This window comes from Xyrauchen texanus, chromosome 34, assembly GCF_025860055.1.
Source record: "Xyrauchen texanus isolate HMW12.3.18 chromosome 34, RBS_HiC_50CHRs, whole genome shotgun sequence".
Lineage (NCBI taxonomy): Eukaryota > Metazoa > Chordata > Actinopteri > Cypriniformes > Catostomidae > Xyrauchen > Xyrauchen texanus.
In genome coordinates, this window is record NC_068309.1 from 6,272,915 (window position 1) to 6,297,497 (window position 24,583).

The 24,583-nt window shown below is 34.1% G+C and overlaps 2 protein-coding genes across 4 annotated transcripts; one reads left to right on the forward strand and one right to left on the reverse strand.

The window, feature by feature from the left end:
- The first annotated feature begins 2,142 nt into the window (after window positions 1-2,142).
- rexo4 (REX4 homolog, 3'-5' exonuclease) lies at window positions 2,143-8,783 on the forward strand. Its single transcript, XM_052104102.1, has 8 exons — window positions 2,143-2,733; window positions 3,334-3,647; window positions 4,082-4,234; window positions 4,354-4,547; window positions 5,244-5,332; window positions 5,440-5,514; window positions 7,265-7,339; window positions 7,580-8,783. Exons 1-8 carry the CDS (start codon window positions 2,524-2,526, stop codon window positions 7,757-7,759), a joined length of 1,290 nt encoding a protein of 429 aa, XP_051960062.1. The 5' UTR covers window positions 2,143-2,523; the 3' UTR covers window positions 7,760-8,783.
- Window positions 8,784-8,965: 182 nt separating this feature from the next.
- Window positions 8,966-24,342, reverse strand: cacfd1 (calcium channel flower domain containing 1). Of its 3 annotated transcripts, none has more exons than XM_052104134.1 (6): window positions 24,212-24,342; window positions 23,777-24,012; window positions 16,842-16,914; window positions 16,640-16,765; window positions 16,457-16,564; window positions 8,966-12,899 (listed from the first exon to the last, which is right to left on the reverse strand). In XM_052104134.1, the coding sequence occupies exons 2-6, from the start codon at window positions 23,883-23,885 to the stop codon at window positions 12,809-12,811; spliced, it is 507 nt and encodes a 168-aa protein (XP_051960094.1). In that variant the 5' UTR covers window positions 23,886-24,012; window positions 24,212-24,342; the 3' UTR covers window positions 8,966-12,808. The 3 variants fall into 3 exon arrangements, with proteins under 3 accessions (XP_051960094.1, XP_051960095.1, XP_051960091.1); XM_052104135.1 differs by having other exon boundaries at window positions 24,119-24,338; XM_052104131.1 differs by having other exon boundaries at window positions 23,777-24,338.
- Window positions 24,343-24,583: the final 241 nt, after the last annotated feature.

Consider the following 24,583-nt stretch of genomic DNA (forward strand, 5'->3'; position numbering starts at 1 on the left):
AGAGAGACTATAACCCAATCCTAACCCCACCCTAAACCTAACCACAAAAATTAAGGTAGTGCTTCACTCATAAATATGAATGAGACTTCCCCTGCCATCCTATGTTTGGAAATCCTCAACAGGCTTAAATTACACAAAAAACTATTTATAACAGCAGCGAGTGTGAAGGGAGATTTATTTGACCCTCTTAATGTATTCAGTCATTTCTGAATGAAATCATTTTCCTCATTTAATAAAAATGGTTTCATTTATCTGGGCAAAACAAGACTTTGTGACTTTTCCTCCATTTGCCATCTGAACATACCAAAAATTGTGCTTGATTTGATCAATCTAAGTGATTGTAAAAAAATAAAAAGTGACACACTTCGTATTCGTGTTCAAAATTAACCGAACATTGAAAATGAATGGGAAAGACCAAAAAAAAAAAAAAAAACAGAGCAATTTTTTTCAATCTGTCAAATACAATCAGTGAATCAGCCACAATGCAGAAAAAATCAGACAGAAATTTCAGGGTGAGACTCTAAAACATCCTCAGTGCAAAACATACACACACACTCACACACACACTTAAACACACTTACACACACACACACACACACACACACACACACAAAATGAGAACTGGTGAGACTATAACAGAGCTTTTTTTTTCATTTGTCATAAAAAAAAATTACAAAATCAGCCATAATGCTAAACACTCACACTCAGAAATGAAGGGTTAGATGATAACATACAATGCCTAACACACACACACACAAACACATTGAGAGAACCAGGGCATCAATAAGTGGGGCTCTACTGCCTCTTTTGGTCATTGTTGGCATTACAAGTCATGTGTTGTTTTCCAGCTGTTGACAGCAATCTGACACACAAACACACACACACACACACACTCTCTCTCTCTCACACACACACACACACACACACACATTAGCAAAATAAATCTTTACTGTAGAAAGTTTGAATTTGAAAAATATTTACCCTGATTCTTCATTTTCAGAATTTGAAGTTAATTTATGTTTCTTGATGTTAAAGTTCTTAATATTATTATGCATTTACTTTGAGTTATTACATTTTTATGTTTAAAATAAATTATTGGTAGAAAAATGCTTATTCTGTGTCTTCTATTTGTAACACCATGGTCAGGTTTGGTTGCTAGGTTCATGACATTAACTGTAAAAATCAACTTTAAAATACAACATTTTGACAAATAATAGTTTGATACGGTCTAAATATATATGCAAATGCATATTGTGATAAAATATCAAATGTGGTTACAACAAGCCATCCGACTACACAGTGGGTGGCTGCAGCCATCTACTGGCTGTTACTGGCATGACTTTCAAATCATGTTATTTATATTTTGTTCACCAGATGGCAGCAATCTGCCTCCAATTTTTGTCACATTCTCATATTTCTAATAGAAGTTTAGGTTCTGAATTTAATTACAAACAAACCTTTGTATATTCAAAGTAATGATACAATTTAGAAATTTGTAAATAATAAACAAAGAAATGCATTATTTTATGCAGGGAAGAAAAAATATTATCATCATCATCATTAAAAAAAAAAAAAAAAAGAGGTTACTCATCTCCTTCCGGTGTTACAATACATTAATTTCCTGAGATATGTTGTTCCAATGTGCGCAGCATATATGAATATTCATTATTTATTCTGCATTCCAGTGGGCGGACCAAACATGAATATTCATGATTTATCCTGACATGCGGGTTGTGGTGGAACAGAAAACGTTAGGGCACCGCCGCCATCATGATTAAAGTTTTATGAGGGATTAATTCGAAAAGGTAATAAAAAGTGTTGACAAATTAACTGTTTACATTTCCGTAACAATATTCATGTATGCTCCGCCCGCTGGAACGCAGGATATTAATGAATATTCATGATGCTCCGCCCACTGAAACGCAGGATAATGAATGTACGCTTCTACCTTGCAAGGTACTGAATATATTGTAACACCGGTCAACAAATGACACCGAATACCAAAGGGAGGTGCCATTTTTCAATACCATAGGAGGGATAATAACGATATTTGTGACTGAATTATGAAACAACCTGTCTTAAATTTGCATTTAGTTTAAAAATAATTTTCAGATCCTCCGCCGTACAGAGCGGAACCTTGCTTCACCGATTGCTGCATCTGCACGGACCACATAGCTGTTACACACGACTTAACGTTCCAGCAGCATGGTTTTCTCATGGTATGGTTTAGATAATTCTCTCAGTTTGATTTGCGTATAACACTTGATAAATTCCTATAGAGAGATTTATACTGTTTCGATATTCGCTAATTTCAGTGTTGGCATGCACGTCATATGGCTGTGTTACGCTAGAAAGCTTCAAATTTAACAACATAACAGCTAGTAAAGTACATTTAATGGTCTTCTAGACAAATAAATCACAACGCCAGTAAGTTCGTGCTAAATGTAATAAAAAAAAAAGAAACGCTAAGCAACACTTTGGTGTAGTGTTTCAGTATTCAGGTTACTTAAGCTAAGCTTTAAGATGTCTAAAGTTAAGTTGAAGGAACCTGCTGACAGTAGTCAGACTAATGGTCCATCAAAAGAGAGGAACAAGAAAAATAAACGTGCCTTGAGAAAGAATCAAGTGTTTGTCAAGAAAGCAAAGATGGAAGCAAAACCTAAACCTATAAAGAAGGACATTTTCCCCAAAAATGATCAAGAGTTTTCAACCAACTGGAAGAATTTGCTGCAGGTGAGATGAATGCTTTTGCCATGATTATATTAAATGACAAATATGGGGGACAAAGTCTGACATTATGAAAACGAATAAATATATTTCCAGATAAATGTAAAAAATTAAAAGGGATAATTGTACATTTAAATAAGTACGTTTTCAAATATGACATAAATCAACATTTATACTATTATGTCCTTATTTATGCATTTATTTAATTCATATTTTTGTGTTGTTAAAAAATATATGTATGTGCCCTACAAATATTTCACATATCGAAACAATGTCAAACACTACAGAAAACTAGTTGTTCAGTAAAAGATCTACCACAATATAAAATGTATGCATTTTGCAAGAACATTTATTGTGTATGTATATAAAAGCAGATATATTCACATATATTTCATGTTTGTCAAATTCAATTCATTTTATTGTATTTTTAACATATTTTTCCCTGCAAAATTGGCACATTTATAATTTCCAGCCAGAAAATCATTCTTGCAATTTTTAGTTTGCTAACAAGTTGAGCCTTAGACAATATGACAAATTATGAATGATCAGCAGATATTTTTTTTGCATGATTCTTTGACAGTGTTATTTATTTTCTTTGGGTTTTAGGGTCTGGCCTCAAATAAGACTGAAGGCACCAAACAGATGAAAGACGCAGGAGTTAAAGGAAAGCAGCCTCAAAAAACGGCAACAGACTCTCACAAACCAGATAAACGCATAAATAAATCAAAACAGAACGTCAAACCCCCACGAGAGAAAACTGGTCAATCAGAAAAAGATGGAAACCAACAGAATGGAAAAGGCCCAACCATACACAAACAGTACAAAGCAGAGAAGAGGAAAAGAAAGGAGGAAAAAACAGAGAAAAACAAACCAATGGACAAAAAGAAGAAATTAAAGGAGGCGGAAATTAAAACCGAAAAGTATGTAAACGCAAACACATTTTGACTGCTGTTTCATTTGACATTCTGAGTCTTTTCTGAAAAACAAAATCGAATGATAAACAAAATAGTTCACCCTGAAAAATAAACTCGAATGACTTTTTTTCTTCAGTGGAACACAACAAGGAGATGTTTGGCAGAATGATAGCATCAGTCACCATTCACTTTCATTGTGTGAAGATGTAATGACTGGTGACCGAGGCTATCATTCTGCCTAACATCATCTTTTGTGTTCCATGGTTGAAAGAAAGCCAAACATGTTTGGAACAACATGAGGGTGAATAAATGATGATAGAATTGTAATTTTTTGGCAAGCAATTCCTTTAACATGTTTTCTTCTTGAATGTGTGCAAATGTAAATTCGAGTGATGTTGCAGATTATTAATGTCCCCTATTAACCCTCTGTTTCCTATCAGGCTTGATATCTGGTTTGATGACGTTAACCCCGATGACATTGAGGCCACCGTGGGTCCAGAGGCCGCTGACATCGTACGGAAACGTAACGGAATAATTAAGAGTGACGTAGATATTATTGAGAAAGCTCTCGTGAAAGAACACTCGTTTGAGGGGTAAGAGACTGCTCAAAAAACGAATTCTCAAAAGTAAAACTAGTACTGTGTGTAATTTGTAGATGAGTTTGAAATGCAGAGCTGTAAACTAATCCCTCTTATCGTCATGGTGATTTCAGATTGACCCGTGCTGTTGCTATGGACTGTGAGATGGTGGGCGTCGGCCCCGATGGCGAGGATAGCATTCTAGCACGAGTCTCGCTCGTTAACATCCACGGGAAATGCATTTACGATAAATACGTCAAACCTTCTGAGAAGGTCACCGACTACCGGACGGCAGTTAGTGGCATCAGACCGGCGGACATCGTAAATGGTCAGGATCTGCTCTGAAATGATTAAATAAGTTTTTCCAGTATTGCTTTTGAATAGAGGATAAACAGATGGTATTTTATTTAAAGGTATAGCTCACCCAAAAATGAAAATTATTTCATAATTTATTCACCCTCATGCCATTCCAGATGTGTTTGACTTTCTGTCTTCTGCTGAACACAAACGAAGATTTTTAGAAGAATATTTCAGCTCTGTTGGTCCATACAATGCAAGTGAATGGTAGCCAGAATTATGAAGCTCCAAAAAGCATATAAAGGCAGCATGAAAGTAATCCATATGACTCCAATGTTTAAATCCATTTCTTATGAAGATATATGATGGGTGTTGTTGAGAAACAAACAAATATTTTAGTCCTTTTTTACCATAAATTCTTCTCCCTGCCAATAGGTGGCGATATGCACGAAGAATGCAAATAGTCAAAAACGAAAGTGGAGATTTATAGTAAAAAAAAGAATAGTTTCTCAACCAAACCTATCATATCTCTTCTGAAAACATGGTTTAAACCACTTTTAACCATATGGATTACTTTTATGCTGCCTGTATGTGCTTTTTGGAGCTTCAAAGTCCTGGCATCACTGGACCAACAGAGCTGACATAATCCTACAAACATTATCAGACCGTACACAAGTATTTTGATGGTGAATACACACTGAATGTGAGTTCTTCATGGGATTGACAGGTGAGGACTTTAGGACAGTTCAGAAGGAAGTGGCACAGATTCTGAAAGCACGAATTTTAGTGGGACACGCCATCCATAATGACTTAAAGGTACAGTATGGTATTATGGAGGTCACAAAACAGAAAAACGACCTTCTTAACTGATGAATTGTTTAATATCTGTCGAGGTAATCAAAACACCTTTGTCTTAATTGTAGATTTTGTTGCTGGATCATCCGAAGAAGATGATTAGAGACACACAGAAATACAAACCATTTAAGCAGAGGGTAAAGGTAGGAATCGCTGAACAACTATTAGTCCTCAAATCTCTGAAAACTTGAAGTCCCCTTGAAAACGAAGAGCTTAGTTGTTTTTTTTGGTTTCCTGAGTTGACGTAATTTCTATTAAAACAGGAGGTTTAGGTGGGACATAACAAAATGCATTTGATTGGACAAAAATCTTAGTTGTGAAAGACTACAGGCTTTGTTCACATTACAGAAAAATGACTTTAGAAGGACTGTTCAATCTGCAGGATTGTGTGGGTGTTTTTTTCTGTTCAGACTAGGGCTGAAACGATTAATCGACGTTATCGACAATAAAAAATTGGCGACAAACATTTTTGTTGTCGAATAGTCATCTGATGTCATTTGACGTAACATGAGATCATACGAAACTCGAATGATGGCGCACAAGCAGCACTGAAGTTCGCGCCTGACTGAGAGGAAGAATTACACAGATCACGGTCCAGATGCACTCTAAATTTCACAAACAGCTTCAGATGATGTATGTAGATCACAAAGTATGAAGGAATTATACAAAAATACCAAATAAGTAAATACAGAAGCACTCTCGTTGTGGAATAAGTGGAGCCGGAGGTCTTTAAAGGAAACACCCCGGTGTTACATCTTAAATGCACTTATATTTAATGCGTTACAGCTTTATTAAAGTTCAAATAAAATGGAAGCAGATCATGTAAATAACTACAAACTCCAAAACTGGCCAGCACCTCTTCTATGAGTTGCATGAAGTGTCCCGATCTGAGGGGGAGAGAATGAAACTGCTCTGGCTGATGCATACTCGAGCACACACGAATAATCACAAGCTGAATAATAGGTTAAGAGCTAATGATTAATTGTTACAATAATTGCAGAATAGTTCAATAATCGTTAGATTAATCGATTATCAAAATAATCGTTAGTTGCAGGCCCTATTTCAGCTAGCATGTCTTCACTAGTTGTCCTGTAACAATGCAAGCTTGCATATGTTCACCACGTGTGAGTGTTTAGCAATGGATGATTTTCATGAGGGCGGTATCCAAATATGAACACATTCGTCACCGACAACAGCTTAAAATATGTGAGAGGTGGCATATGCAATATTTGTTGCTGCTAGGTTTTACAAGAAACCATATTTTTGCCAAATTGTAACGTCCCAAATAAAATGGTCTCTCTGAACTGTCATTTTTTTAAATTGAAAATTCTCTTTTTAACGATTCTAAAGCGTGGGCATCGTTATTGTTTCCCCTTCTAAGTGTCCCGTTAAGGCATCACATAAGCCGTTCGAAACACAGTATTTGTCTTTTCGTCGCAACACCTCACTGAACAACCCGTCACGCACAACAAATGGCAGGAAAGAAAACATGAAATCCGATCTGAACCGTTCAGTCTGAGACTTACATGTGTGTTTTGGATCAGGCTTGTATACATTTAATTTAATTTTGTTTATTTTATCCCGGTTCAGACTACAAAAACCTAAATGGATTAAAGTCAGATTGACAATTTAATTTTGAAAAACTGTTTGGTCATAAAAAGTCAATTTTCCTTAAAGAGAAAGGCTGTAAATTGAAATTTCTTATATGTGCTACAAGTTTATTTTGTCAGCTTTTAGGAATATACACAAGCAAATAGATGGCTTCAAAGCTAAACTACATTTAAATAAAGCCAGAAACGTCCTGTTTTGATTTCATGGGGTCTTTAGTAAATATATGCATGCTATGGTAACTGCAATTGATTACTTTTTAAAATAGTTTATTTTTTCTCTTAGAGTGGACGTCCTGCATTGAGGGTTTTATGCAAAGAGATTCTTAATGTTCAAGTCCAGAAGGGTGAACATTCATCTGTAAGTCTCTCATTAACATCTGACAAATTGAAACACTGTTCATAATGCCAGACAAAACGTATGCCAAAAAACAATCTTGTCTTGTTTTTTTATTTGATATATTTTACGGTTTAATTTTCTACCCTCTCTCTGACTCTTAGAATCTGCTGCTGTGCCTTTAAGAAATTACATTTGCATTTGAAATGAGCATCAGCGAAAAATCACACCAGCTTGCGTGTTTGCTGTCTATCTCTCTTTCAGGTTCAAGATGCCCAGGCTACCATGAGGTTGTACACTATGGTGAGGAAGCAATGGGAGGCAGAGCTTAAGGCCAGCAGGTCTAGGGGTAAACAGCCGAAGAGTCCCCGCATACGCAGAGAGCCTAAAACTGAGACCCAGCCTACGAAACGATTCACAGTCAACAAACTGGATCAGGACTGAGATCTGAGCAGAAAACTGTTTTTGAGTGACACATGCAGTGCTATCGAGTAAAGCCCCCCCACCCCCCGTTACATTATGGTGCAATGCTGTCAGTGTTCAAAATGCTTTTTACTTCCTGAAGTTCTGTGTCCATATGTAAAACTGTCAATTTGTAAAAACATCGGAGGATGTTTTGCTGAAAGAAATATTTAGATGGTTTACTTAACTCTAAAGCAGATGTTAGTCAGAATGACAGCCTCCATCAACATTCATTGCCACATACCGGTTTGCAACAGCACATAAGATTATATGCAAGTATGTAAGTTTAAAATATTTTAATGTCACTTGCTGCCATATAAAGTTTAATCCATCTGGAGTCAATCAGTCAGAAATGTTATCTGGTGAGATGTTCACTAAGTGTTTATATCTACCAATGTTCAGTGCAGTTTAGCGGTTGTAAGTTAAAGGTGCTGTAAGCGATTTTGCGAGCTGAACTGTTGAATTAGCCACGCCCCCTCTTTCCAAAACATCCAAAACTGAGCAGAAGACCGTCATCCCACAGTTGTCAAACACAACTATAGCACAATAGTGCCCTCAACTGACAACTGGCATGAAAAACATGGCATAAAAATGTCTTTATGCCTCAGTAATTTGCTACAACAACATCATTATGAGAATGCGGCGTTTGATTGACAGGCATAAAGCGTCATTGGCCACGGCCTGCAGACAGATTTTTGTTTGCCGTTTACAGAGTCTAGAGCTGCTACAGAGACCAATGAGATAGCTCAGGACACTTATTTCATTCATGTCTTTCAGGGAGTATGAAAATGTTTTTGGATGCCTTTCCATGAAACAAAATCGCTTACAGCAACTTTAACACAAATTAAGTCAGTTTGTAAGTGGCTCAACAATGAACCCATTTTTATACCGATTCATTTAAACATAAATTGTTTAAAAAGCAGTAGACATAGAAGATCCATGTAACTTTTATTTGAGGTTTTCCATGCAGCAATGACTGGAATTCTATTAAAAGACACATGAAATACTTCGCTTGGAGGTTTTTTGGTTTTATTAGGAAAATCTAATCAAATACAACGGATAACAGAATTGAACTCTGGCTCGTTGATTTGGACTAAACATGCTAAAACTTAAACTTTTCTTTATTTTTTTTAAATACCCATTCTCCCAATTTGGAATGCCCAATTCCCACTACTTAGTAGATCCTCGTGGTGGCACGGTTACTCACCTCAATCCGGGTGGCGGAGGACAAGTCTCAGTTGCCTCCGCTTCTGAGATCGTCAATCCTTGCATCTTATCACGTGACTCGTTGTGCATGACACTGCGGAGAATCACAGCATGTGGAGGCTCATGCTACTCTCCACAATCCATGCACAACTCACCACACGCCCCTTTGAGAGCGAGAACCCCTAATCGTGACCGTGAGCAGGGTACCCCATGTGACTATACCCTCCCTCGCAACCGTGCCAATTTGGTTGCCTAGGAGACCTGGCTGGAGTCACTCAGCACACCCTGGATTCGAACTCGAGACTCCAGGTGTGGTAGCCAGCATCAATACTCGCTGAGATACCCGGGCCCCTGCTAAAATTGAGTCTTATAGTCAATGGTCTTGTTCATTCTAAAAGGAGATAGATTTGTATTCCTAAAAGCAAAGTAATGTTTAAATCTCCATTAAGAACTCAGGCAATAAGAGAGGTTTGAAAGACAGATGACTTTATTGAGTGCATGGGAAAATCATTTCATTAATCCAACACAAAGATATAACACAAGCTTCACGACTAAAGTCAACTACTCTGAAGCTTATTAGCCTAATTGTTTGGTAACATTTTCTAAAATGTCCTTGTGTTACTTTAAGACCAAACACAAAGCTTTATATACATTTAACGAATCAATGGAAAATATACATTTGGAACACCAGCTATGACTTTCACCTCTCATGAGTTTGCACCCCACAAATCCAACAATTTTGGTGTGTCCTCCCTTCAAGTTAGTAGTTCTCTGCGTGTCTGGTTATATAGTAAATAGCTTTGAGGTGTTTTGTGACACTATCTGGAACCACATTCAGAGGATTTTTGATTTCAAGATTACAGAGACGAAGATCTTGCAATAAACACTTCTATAGATACACCACTGAAAGGTATTGATGTAAACATTCATTTTATATGGAAAGATTAGAATCATATAGATGTAGTGATTGAAGCTGGTTTGTGTGCTGGTGGATTTGGACAATCTCAATTGTGTTACTGGAAACCTCTTGGTAAAAAAATCTACATGCCAATATTTGTGTCTTAACTGCTTGTAAAGTTTAGTCGTTGAAAGCTTGGAGTCTTTCATACTGATAAAATAAAGCCAGTGTGGACAGAGTGACCTCTGACCTCAGTGATAAATATTTCATCTTGCTTTTTAGTCATTTTGGCTTTCATACTAACGGTCAGTGTTGAGACTGGCTCAGGTAGATGCAGCAGTTTGGTAAACAAAACCCAACAAACACATCATCAATGCATAATTACAATAATTCCAGAAAAGCCCTTTAAAGAAGCTTATCCCTTGGATGGTTCGCGATCAAGTCCCTACTTTGAACCTGCTGGGTCACAATGAACGTTTCTTTAATTTCAAAAGCTTGTATTAAAGGCTCTGTTTGCTCGATCTCCGTATTTTTAGTCATAGATAATTCCACTAGATGGCAGCAAACACCAGAAAAAACTACGTTTTCTATATAACCTATCACAATATAATATAATATCCGTCAAATACTCTGTCAAGAGTTCCTGACTACTACGGTAGCCTACATGGGGCTTCTCACGTGAACCCTCCTCTCTTAGCTTCTTTGCGGCTTTACAATATCTGTACAATGTGACGTGACAGATGGAATCGGTCTTGGCGACTGATCTCACAGATTTTCCCTGCCTGACTTCAATTGCAGCCTTTCTCAAAATGTCTGTCTTACGCTTCCACTGCCTAGGCATGCTAGAAAAAAGGTGAAAAGTACAAAAAGCTAAGTACAAAGTGAGGGGATGGTTGTAACATTTTTCATGAACTGTTACAACAATCCCCACAACAACCAGCCATTATATAGCTAACTGTTTAAGGTATGTGGGTTTAGAGTTAGCATGAATGCAAAGCATCACATTAAACTAGAGAAACGGCTACTTTAGGTGATATAAGTTGCAACATTGTATCTACAATAGAAAGAACACTAGGCAAAAAATAATGTTGCTAAAAAAAAAAATACTTTTGTTTACCTGAAAATCTGTTTTTTGGTTATAAAATTCACAGTGTTTCTAACAGAGACCTGCCACTTCTCATGTGAGCTCGAAAAGGAAATTGGAGTCTATGATATTGATGACATCATCGCAGCTCTTTTCTGATTGGTCAAACTGACAGTGTTACAACACTTCCTGGTCTCCCCTACAGATCAGAAATGCAGGGGGCACAGTGTTTTGTGACTCCGCCCATAGACATCCAGTCATTTTCGGGAAGCCCCGCCCTTCCCCCATGTTTTGTGGAATATCTCAGCCTCTGAATGGACTACTAATGTGATCTCGGTAACTTGCATATATTCTACATTTTTCAATAAGGTGTTTATTTGTTTATATTCTAATTTGAACATGTCAAACATTTGAATGAACACTGAGTTAACACTAAAATAACTTTTGAACAAATTAATATCGATAAGAAGAATATTGTGATAGCATTTGTATCTGTTGTCAATGAGTGTATGCAATTATTAGTATGTGTACTTAAATATTTCTACCATTTGACACCTTTTTATATGAACCGGGTCAAATTGACCCGGAGGTACAAAGGTTCTTTTTTTTTATAGCTTTGTTTATAAATGCATGACATTTAAAAATAAACATTGCCAGGTTCAGATCACCTCTGTGGAGGATGTCAATCAGTGTTAAACGTTCAAATGGGTCAAATTGACCTGTGAGTCCATCCAAGGGTTAAGAATGCATAAATGCACACACGGTCCTAAAGATGGAGCGTTACATAGAGGAAACCCTTTAAAAAGATCTCTTGCAACTTCATTTAGAAAAACGCTCACACAAGCTTATTATGAAACAAAAGATATTGTACTTAATGTAAAATACTTAATGAAAGTGACCAAGCTTTTTGGAGCAGCGTAGCACAATTACATTCCACCATTTCTTTAGTACTCAAAACATGCTGCAGCATAATATTTCAGGTAAACAGAGACACACAAACACACACACACACGCTTCGTTTATATCCCTGCAGTGGTTTTAAAAACACCTGTAATCGTCGAAACATATTTTGCATGCTTAAAAATGTAATTTTTGTTCATCGTTTGCAACGTTTTACATTTAACAAATGCCTCTTTTTGTATTTTCTCATCTATAGAACGGAAGAATTCTGGGAAAAATCCCAATGGCCAAACTTCCAAATGCGTGTGCTGCGGTCGTTTGTCATGAGGGACGACGCAGGAGACGGTAGTTTATGTGTTAAAACCTCTACAGCTCTGGGATTTGTAAATAAAATGGAAACAAACAGTTAAAAGCCAAAGAACCGAAGGTCGACCCATTACGGTTTTAATAAATTGAGACAAAAATACAATTAAATAAATAAAAGAGAACACAATCCTTCATCAAAATATTCACTTAAAACCCATTTTTAAAATTAACATTCACACAAATTAACTAGAGAACAGTTTCCCACTGACTGGCTCTTTCAGAGGTCAAAGGTTAGCATATGTTTAAACGTTAGACAGGGCAGACGCCAGCTTTAACACGAGGCTGTGAGGGACAGATGTCCAGTCTTAATGTCTAATTTTTTATTACAATTTCAATGATTTCGAATCGATGTATTTTTAATGTTTATTCAGCTGAATGTTCGACACCGAGGGACATCGGACTGTACTTGTATACCTCACAGCCTAGTTTTCCTTTGTTTCACACTAAAGAAGACATCTACACTAAGGTTTTACCACATCAAACAGTGAGGAGACACTTCAGTCAGGTGTCCACCTTGTTACAGAGAAAAAGAGAGAGTGAGAGGGTGGAGGAGGTAGAGGAGGTGACGACGGGAGATTCACGGCACAGATACATCAGTTGTTCCTGCAAGCTTCTCTTCATCGCCCTGTCTCTGGTGCTGTAATCGAGCGTAGCTCACCGCATCGCCTCTGCAAGAGAGAGAGAGAGTACAATGAGGGCGTCAGACATTCCATGTCTATGCTCAACTATAAATTAGAAGGCAAAATCCCCTAAATAAAACACACACATACATACATATATATATATGTATATTAAATGTGGGAGTCGACCAGGGTCCACAATTAACAAAACAAATAAAAAAAATGCGCAGGTAGGGTCAAAAAACTAATAAATAAATACAATTTAGGAGTCGGGCAAGTTCCAAATAAAAAAAACAAACAAACACATAAAATCTGAGAGTCATGCAGGGTCTGAAATGAACTATACAAATAAATAAATAGTTAGAATTCAAGAGTCAAGCTGGGTCAAATTTTAGACAACAAATAGTCAGGCAGGGTCCAAAATTAACAAATAAATAAAGACAGACAGGGTCTAAAATTAAAAACAAACAAAATATAATATGAGAGTAGTGCAGTCTAAAATTAAAAACAAACAAACAAATAAATAAAATATGAGAGTAGTGCAGTCTAAAATTAACAAACAAACAAACAAATAAATAAAATATGAGAGTAGTGCAGTCTAAAATTAACAAACAAACAAACAAATAAATAAAATATGAGAGTAGTGCAGTCTAAAATTAACAAACAAACAAACAAATAAATAAAATATGAGAGTAGTGCAGTCTAAAATTAACAAACAAACAAACAAATAAATAAAATATGAGAGTAGTGCAGTCTAAAATTAACAAACAAACAAACAAATAAAATATGAGAGTAGTGCAGTCTAAAATTAACAAACAAACAAACAAATAAAATATGAGAGTAGTGCAGTCTAAAATTAACAAACAAACAAACAAACAAATAAAATATGAGAGTAGTGCAGTCTAAAATTAACAAACAAACAAACAAATAAAATATGAGAGTAGTGCAGTCTAAAATTAACAAACAAACAAACAAACAAATAAAATATGAGAGTAGTGCAGTCTAAAATTAACAAACAAACAAACAAACAAATAAAATATGAGAGTAGTGCAGTCTAAAATTAACAAACAAACAAACAAATAAAATATGAGAGTAGTGCAGTCTAAAATTAACAAACAAACAAACAAATAAAATATGAGAGTAGTGCAGTCTAAAATTAACAAACAAACAAACAAACAAATAAAATATGAGAGTAGTGCAGTCTAAAATTAACAAACAAACAAACAAATAAAATATGAGAGTAGTGCAGTCTAAAATTAACAAACAAACAAACAAATAAAATATGAGAGTAGTGCAGTCTAAAATTAACAAACAAACAAACAAATAAAATATGAGAGTAGTGCAGTCTAAAATTAACAAACAAACAAACAAATAAAATATGAGAGTAGTGCAGTCTAAAATTAACAAACAAACAAATAAAATATGAGAGTAGTGCAGTCTAAAATTAACAAACAAACAAACAAATAAAATATGAGAGTAGTGCAGTCTAAAATTAACAAACAAACAAACAAACAAATAAAATATGAGAGTAGTGCAGTCTAAAATTAACAAACAAACAAACAAATAAAATATGAGAGTAGTGCAGTCTAAAATTAACAAACAAACAAACAAATAAAATATGAGAGTAGTGCAGTCTAAAATTAACAAACAAACAAACAAATAAAATATGAGAGTAGTGCAGTCTAAAATTAACAAACAAACAAACAAATAAAATATGAGAGTAGTGCAGTCTAAAATTAACAAACAAACAAACAAATAAAATATGAGAGTAGTGCAGTCTAAAATTAACAAACAAACAAACAAATAAAATATGAGAGTAGTGCAGTCTAAAATTAACAAACAAACAAACAAACAAATAAAATATGAGAGTAGTGCAGTCTAAAATTAACAAACAAACAAACAAATAAAATATGAGAGTAGTGCAGTCTAAAATTAACAAACAAACAAACAAATAAAATATGAGAGTAGTGCAGTCTAAAATTAACAAACAAACAAACAAATAAAATATGAGAGTAGTGCAGTCTAAAATTAACAAACAAACAAACAAATAAAATATGAGAGTAGTGCAGTCTAAAATTAACAAACAAACAAACAAATAAAATATGAGAGTAGTGCAGTCTAAAATTAACAAACAAACAAACAAATAAAATATGAGAGTAGTGCAGTCTAAAATTAACAAACAAACAAACAAACAAATAAAATATGAGAGTAGTGCAGTCTAAAATTAACAAACAAACAAACAAATAAAATATGAGAGTAGTGCAGTCTAAAATTAACAAACAAACAAACAAATAAAATATGAGAGTAGTGCAGTCTAAAATTAACAAACAAACAAACAAATAAAATATGAGAGTAGTGCAGTCTAAAATTAACAAACAAACAAACAAATAAAATATGAGAGTAGTGCAGTCTAAAATTAACAAACAAACAAACAAATAAAATATGAGAGTAGTGCAGTCTAAAATTAACAAACAAACAAACAAACAAACAAATAAAATATGAGAGTAGTGCAGTCTAAAATTAACAAACAAACAAACAAACAAATAAAATATGAGAGTAGTGCAGTCTAAAATTAACAAACAAACAAACAAACAAATAAAATATGAGAGTAGTGCAGTCTAAAATTAACAAACAAACAAACAAACAAACAAATAAAATATGAGAGTAGTGCAGTCTAAAATTAACAAACAAACAAACAAACAAATAAAATATGAGAGTAGTGCAGTCTAAAATTAACAAACAAACAAACAAATAAAATATGAGAGTAGTGCAGTCTAAAATTAACAAACAAACAAACAAATAAAATATGAGAGTAGTGCAGTCTAAAATTAACAAACAAACAAACAAATAAAATATGAGAGTAGTGCAGTCTAAAATTAACAAACAAACAAACAAATAAAATATGAGAGTAGTGCAGTCTAAAATTAACAAACAAACAAACAAATAAAATATGAGAGTAGTGCAGTCTAAAATTAACAAACAAACAAACAAATAAAATATGAGAGTAGTGCAGTCTAAAATTAACAAACAAACAAACAAATAAAATATGAGAGTAGTGCAGTCTAAAATTAACAAACAAACAAACAAATAAAATATGAGAGTAGTGCAGTCTAAAATTAACAAACAAACAAACAAATAAAAATATGAGAGTAGTGCAGTCTAAAATTAACAAACAAACAAACAAATAAAATATGAGAGTAGTGCAGTCTAAAATTAACAAACAAACAAACAAATAAAATATGAGAGTAGTGCAGTCTAAAATTAACAAACAAACAAACAAATAAAATATGAGAGTAGTGCAGTCTAAAATTAACAAACAAACAAACAAATAAAATATGAGAGTAGTGCAGTCTAAAATTAACAAACAAACAAACAAATAAAATATGAGAGTAGTGCAGTCTAAAATTAACAAACAAACAAACAAATAAAATATGAGAGTAGTGCAGTCTAAAATTAACAAACAAACAAACAAATAAAATATGAGAGTAGTGCAGTCTAAAATTCAAACTCAAACTGTCGTTGTCTGCATGAGAACTAAAGCTCAATGGTGTCGGATCTTCAGCTTTCTTTTCTGTGTGACTATTGATGAAAAATGAATCACTCACTTCTTTCCAAGAGATGCGAGTCCGTACAGCACTCCTGCAGCAAAGGCGATGGCATTTCCAAATAAGGTTGTGATTGAAAAGCTTAAAAAAATAGGAAACAGCGCCATCCTGAGGGCGAAATTAAAATCAGTTTAATAATAGTTTTATTTATTTATGATATGAGGGATGGAGAGATGCACTCACCCACAGTAAAACAGGGCTTTCTGCCACGGCTTCAGTCGGTCCGCTCGAGCAGCGATCACATTAGCAAACTCCACAAACTGACAACAGAACGGCACTTCACACAGGAACAATACACACGCTGTCAACCTGCAAAATGTGCATGGATTTAATGGGGGAAAAATTCCACACAAAACAAGAGGGGAACTATAATATTTGTTCTTACACCATCCAAACTCCAGCCGCGATGTTTAACGGATTCACCGTCACGCAATTCCAAACTCCCATCGTTGCACATGCTAGAATTGAAAGAGTTTGTTACAGTTTTTGAAAATAACCTCCATGTTTATTTGAATTTTCTACCAATCACTTTAAAACATTAAAAGAACATCATTATTAGTGCACAGATATATATATATATATATATATTTAATTTAAAAAGAGCCGAGTGGCTAATAATACCGATATATAGCTTAAATACAAACATATGCATAATACAATTTAAGGTAAAATGATTATAAATCTAATATATAACAAATATTATAATTTAGACCATTAAAATGCATTGCATTATATACAGTACATATAATTTGGCAACAGACAAGTAAAGCATTTAGACAACTTAAAAGTTAAAGTAGGTATAGCTGCAGGCTGGAGAGATAAATAAAGGCGAAATCTCCAAAAGAGGGCGGAATAACTTAATAAGGGGTGTGGTTACTCCAGAAGGGGGTTGGGCCAAATCCAAAAGGGAGTGACACTTCCACGCACAGTTAGGATTAGGGGCTCTGTATATCTTTGTTGGTGGTTTGGATTTCCCGCCCCTTTATAACCAAGATTAATAAATGCTATAAAACGTGTGACCCAATTTAATGCTAGCAACTTATATTTTACGCAAAAGTCAAAAAATACTTTAGAACGGAAAATGTGCATTATCCATCGTAATCTTTGGTATTCGCAAACTTCTGTTAATCGATCAAGCAAACCGTTATTGCCAGATGCAATAATCTCAATAAAAACTAATGTCTTATTAAGTGGTGTAGCTGATATATTACTGGTCTAGGATCAGTTTTTCCATCCTGATGATCAGACTGTTTGAAAGCTTTGTTAAGAACAGAAAGAGTGATGTTAAATAAACACAGAGGAACAGACACTGTGTGCAGAACAGCTGGTTGGCTTGAGCTTTTGTTGGGGTTGAAAAGCAGCTGCTTTTGTCATTCGTGTCTCAGCATATGAGAAAGAGGACAGAGAACTATTCATGAAGACTGACACTCCAACAAACCTCATTCATAATTGTGGTGGTACAAAAATGTGTGTTTAGAGTTTGTGTTTACTGAACTCTTGTGTCCCAAATGAATTATACAGAATCTATTAAGTGTGTCTGCCTGAAGTGAAATCATTCTATATCAGAATAAAGTCTTAGACAGATAGAATGATAGACAGATCGATACATAGAAAGATAGATAAAAAAAACAGAACGATAGCTCATCAGATTGATAGATAGATCAACAGATATATAGATAGATAGAACGATAGATGGATAGATAGATAGATAGATAAAACAACAGATATATAGATAGACAGACAGACATAGAGATAGATAAAACAACAGAATGATAGACAGACAGATAGATAAAACAACAGAATGATAGACAGACAGATAGATAGACAGACAGATAGATAAAACAACAGAATGATAGACAGACAGATAGATAGACAGACAGATAGATAAAACAACAGAATGATAGATAGACAGATAGATAGATAGATAGACAGACAGACAGATAGATAGATAGATAGATAGATAAAACAACAGAATGATAGATAGACAGATAGATAGACAGATAAAACAACAGAATGATAGATAGACAGATAGATAGATAGATAGATAGACAGATAGATAGATAAAACAACAGAATGATAGACAGACAGATAGATAGACAGACAGATAGATAGATAAAACAACAGAATGATAGACAGACAGATAGATAGACAGACAGATAGATAAAACAACAGAATGATAGATAGACAGATAGATAGATAGATAGACAGACAGACAGATAGATAGATAGATAAAACAACAGAATGATAGATAGACAGATAGATAGATAAAACAACAGAATGATAGACAGACAGATAGATAAAACAACAGAATGATAGACAGACAGATAGATAGACAGACAGACAGATAAAACAACAGAATGATAGATAGACAGATAGATAGACAGATAGATAGATAAAACAACAGAATGATAGATAGATAGACAGATAGATAGATAAAACAACAGAATGATAGATAGATAGATAGATAGATAAAACAACAGAATGATAGATAGATAGATAGATAGATAGATAGACAGATAGATAGATAAAACAACAGAATGATAGATAGATAGATAGATAGATAAAACAACAGAATGATAGATAGATAGATAAAACAACAGAATGATAGATAGATAGATAGATAGATAAAACAACAGAATGATAGATAGACAGATAGATAGACAGAAAGACAGACAGATAAAACAACAGAATGATAGATAGACAGATAGATAGACAGATAGATAGATAGATAGATAGATAGATAGATAGATAGATAAAACAACAGAATGATAGATAGACAGATAGATAGACAGACAGACAGACAGATAAAACAACAGAATGATAGATAGATAGATAGATAGATAGACAGATAGATAGATAGATAGATAGATAAAACAACAGAATGATAGATAGACAGATAGATAGACAGACAGACAGATAGATAAAACAACAGAATGATAGATAGATAGATAGATAGACAGATAGATAGATAGATAGATAGATAGATAGATAGATAGATAAAACAACAGAATGATAGATAGACAGATAGATAGACAGACAGACAGATAGATAAAACAACAGAATGATAGATAGACAGATAGATAGACAGACAGACAGACAGATAAAACAACAGAATGATAGATAGACAGATAGATAGACAGATAGATAGATAAAACAACAGAATGATAGATAGATAGATAGATAGATAGATAGACAGATAGATAGATAAAACAACAGAATGATAGATAGATAGATAGATAGATAGATAGATAAAACAACAGAATGATAGATAGATAGATAGATAGATAGATAGATAGATAGATAAAACAACAGAATGATAGATAGACAGATAGATAGATAAAACAACAGAATGATAGCTAGATAGATAGATAGATAGATAGATAGATAAAACAACAGAATGATAGACAGACAGATAGATAGACAGACAGATAGATTAAACAACAGAATGATAGATAGACAGATAGATTGACAGACAGATAGATAAAACAACAGAATGATAGATAGACAGATAGATAGATAAAACAACAGAATGATAGACAGACAGATAGATAGACAGACAGATAGATAAAACAACAGAATGATAGACAGACAGATAGATAGACAGACAGATAGATAAAACAACAGAATGATAGATAGACAGATAGATAGACAGACAGACAGATAAAACAACAGAATGATAGATAGACAGATAGATAGACAGATAGATAGATAAAACAACAGAATGATAGATAGATAGACAGATAGATAGACAGACAGAGAGATAGATAAAACAACAGAATGATAGACAGACAGGTAGATAGACAGACAGATAGATAAAACAACAGAATGATAGATAGACAGATAGATAGACAGACAGATAAAACAACAGAATGATAGATAGACAGATATATAGACAGATAGATAGATAAAACAACAGAATGATAGATAGATAGATAGATAGATAGATAGATAGATAGATAGATAGATAGATAGATAGACAGATAGATAAAACAACAGAATGATAGATAGACAGACAGACAGACAGAGATAGATAAAACAACAGAATGATAGATAGACAGATAGATAGATAGATAGATAGATAGATAGATAGATAGATAGATAGACAGACAGACAGAGAGATAGATAAAACAACAGAATGATAGACAGACAGATAGATAGACAGACAGATAGATAAAACAACAGAATGATAGATAGACAGACAGACAGAGATAGATAAAACAACAGAATGATAGATAGACAGAGAGATTGACAGACAGATAGATAAAACAACAGAATGATAGATAGACAGACAGACAGATAGATAAAACAACAGAATGATAGATAGACAGACAGACAGAGATAGATAAAACAACAGAATGATAGATAGACAGATAGATAGACAAACAGATAGATAAAACAACAGAATGATAGATAGACAGATAGATAGACAGATAAAACAACAGAATGATAGATAGATAGATAGATAGATAGATAGATAGATAGATAAAACAACAGAATGATAGATAGATAGATAGATAGATAGATAGATAGATAGATAGCTAAAACAACAGAATGATAGATAGATAGATAGATAGATAGATAGATAGATAGATAGATAGATAAAAACAACAGAATGATAGATAGACAGATAGATAGATAAAACAACAGAATGATAGCTAGATAGATAGATAGATAGATAAAACAACAGAATGATAGACAGACAGATAGATAGACAGACAGATAGATAAAACAACAGAATGATAGACAGACAGACAGACAGACAGATAGATAGATAGATAAAACAACAGAATGATAGACAGACAGATAGATAAAACAACAGAATGATAGATAGACAGATAGATAGACAGACAGACAGATAAAACAACAGAATGATAGATAGACAGACAGACAGATAAAACAACAGAATGATAGATAGATAGATAGATAGAGAGACAGATAGATAAAACAACAGAATGATAGACAGACAGATAGATAGACAGACAGATAAAACAACAGAATGATAGATAGACAGATAGATAGAGAGACAGATAGATAAAACAACAGAATGATAGACAGACAGATAGATAGACAGACAGATAGATAAAACAACAGAATGATAGATAGACAGATAGATTGACAGACAGATAGATAAAACAACAGAATGATAGATAGACAGATAGATAGATAAAACAACAGAATGATAGACAGACAGATAGATAGACAGACAGATAGATAAAACAACAGAATGATAGACAGACAGATAGATAGACAGACAGATAGATAAAACAACAGAATGATAGATAGACAGATAGATAGACAGACAGATAGATAAAACAACAGAATGATAGATAGACAGATAGATAGACAGATAGATAGATAAAACAACAGAATGATAGATAGATAGACAGATAGATAGACAGACAGAGATAGATAAAACAACAGAATGATAGACAGACAGGTAGATAGACAGACAGATAGATAAAACAACAGAATGATAGATAGACAGATAGATAGACAGACAGATAAAACAACAGAATGATAGATAGACAGATATATAGACAGATAGATAGATAAAACAACAGAATGATAGATAGATAGATAGATAGATAGATAGATAGATAGATAGATAGATAGATAGATAGATAGATAGATAGATAGATAGATAGATAAAACAACAGAATGATAGATAGACAGACAGACAGACAGAGATAGATAAAACAACAGAATGATAGATAGACAGATAGATAGATAGATAGATAGATAGATAGATAGATAGACAGACAGAGAGATAGATAAAACAACAGAATGATAGACAGACAGATAGATAGACAGACAGATAGATAAAACAACAGAATGATAGATAGACAGACAGACAGAGATAGATAAAACAACAGAATGATAGATAGATAGATAGATTGACAGACAGATAGATAAAACAACAGAATGATAGATAGACAGACAGACAGATAGATAAAACAACAGAATGATAGATAGACAGACAGACAGAGATAGATAAAACAACAGAATGATAGATAGACAGAGAGATTGACAGACAGATAGATAAAACAACAGAATGATAGATAGACAGATAGATAGACAAACAGATAGATAAAACAACAGAATGATAGATAGACAGATAGATAGACAGATAAAACAACAGAATGATAGACAGATAGATAGATAGATAGATAGATAGATAGATAAAACAACAGAATGATAGATAGATAGATAGATAGATAGATAGATAGCTAAAACAACAGAATGATAGATAGATAGATAGATAGATAGATAGATAGATAGATAGATAGCTAAAACAACAGAATGATAGATAGATAGATAGATAGATAGATAGATAGATAGATAGATAGATAGATAAAACAACAGAATGATAGATAGATAGATAGATAGATAGATAGATAGATAGATAGATAGATAGATAGATAGATAGATAAAACAACAGAATGATAGATAGATAGATTAGATAGACAGATAGATAAAACAACAGAATGATAGATAGATAGATTAGATAGATAGTAAAATAGATGATAGATAGATCAATAGAAAAGCTGCAAGCAATGATTGACAAAAGACATGACAGACAAAGGGATGAGAAAGAAAGGAGAAAATGTGAGCAAAGAGGGAGAGAAGAGAAAGTCGCAGTTGCTTTGACACCTGTGTTACCATGACAGTTCTGTGTCCTCAAAGAGACTCTATATAATAGAAATGACTAGCATATACTGTAGTGGCACGATGCTAGTCTTCATTCTCTTATACACACTGACACTTAATGATAATGGATCACAGTGCAAAGGTGTGATTGATTAGACACACTGGCTGATCAGTAGGGTGTGTATTGATTACTAAAGAAAGACAGAATATCATGGTTTACCTCTGCAGTTTTTAACATCCCTCTATTCCATTTTATTAAAAAACAACCAGCCAATCCATATTATATCTTGTTATTGTGATTAATGTTAATCAACAAACCTAAAGTTTTTTTGTAGAAGTTTATTGCTAGAATAGCAAATACAGTGTGCCTTTATTCAAGTTGTACAGCTTTGTCTTTAAGGGAGTGATGTCATTGTCAACATTATGACATCACTATTGTGATATATTATGATGTGTTGCAATAAGGGATGAAAAATCTTTACAAGTCCAGCACGTAACATTCAGGATGTGATTGTATTGGGTGTAAGACAGTATGCCTTCTTAGAAAGGTGTCAAATACCATCCCACACAGACACACCTGTCTATCTGGAGACATAGGTGACACAGTACAGTAGTTATTAGGCATTGGTCTGCCACATACCACAATTACATGGCACAAATGCAGATACTTACATATGCCTCCAAGCACACCAGCCAGTTTGCAGATCCACCGGTACCACCAGGACATGCCATCATCATCTGCGCCCTGTTTCGGTGGTACTGCCGCCTCCTCGGAGCTCATTTTCCGCCGTTAAATTATTCAGACTCCCTCTGTCTCACTTACAACTCACCGGCACCTGCAGTACCACCGGCGGTCTAAGGGTGTCGCTTTTTCCCCAACGAGGACAATGGCTGAGAAGTACCGCTGACTATAATACCAGCCAAATCAAACAATCAGCAACCTCAAATATCACAGAAAGGTCAACGTGGCTATTTTATTTATTTTTTAATAAAAATGATGCTGAAATAACACACGAGCTGGTGCGAGGTTATTTATCTGACGCCGCTTCTGTATGGTGTTATACTCGTAGAAAGGCACCAACATTTATGAAAGTATCCAAATCAAACCTCTAAGAATTCCAGTCGAACTCCGTTTACTTGGAAAGAGTTAAAAGGTGTCGTTGAATCGGTGTCCTCAAAATGAAATAATCTTGTCTATAATTGAGTAGAGCTTTAGGTCCTGTTGTCTTGGAGGTTCCCTTGTCTGTGTTGCATTGTAGGCGGAGCCAATAATGCGTCACACCACACATGGTGTTGCGAGGTTCTCAACTACTGCAACATTTATTTATTTATTTTATTTAGTGATAAAATAATATAAAATACATGATATAATTGCGTTATATTATTTTACTATATATTATATTTAAATGGACATTTAATAATATTTTTTACAGCAGACAATGCGGTCTTGCGCTTGAGTGAGATAGAAATATAACTGAC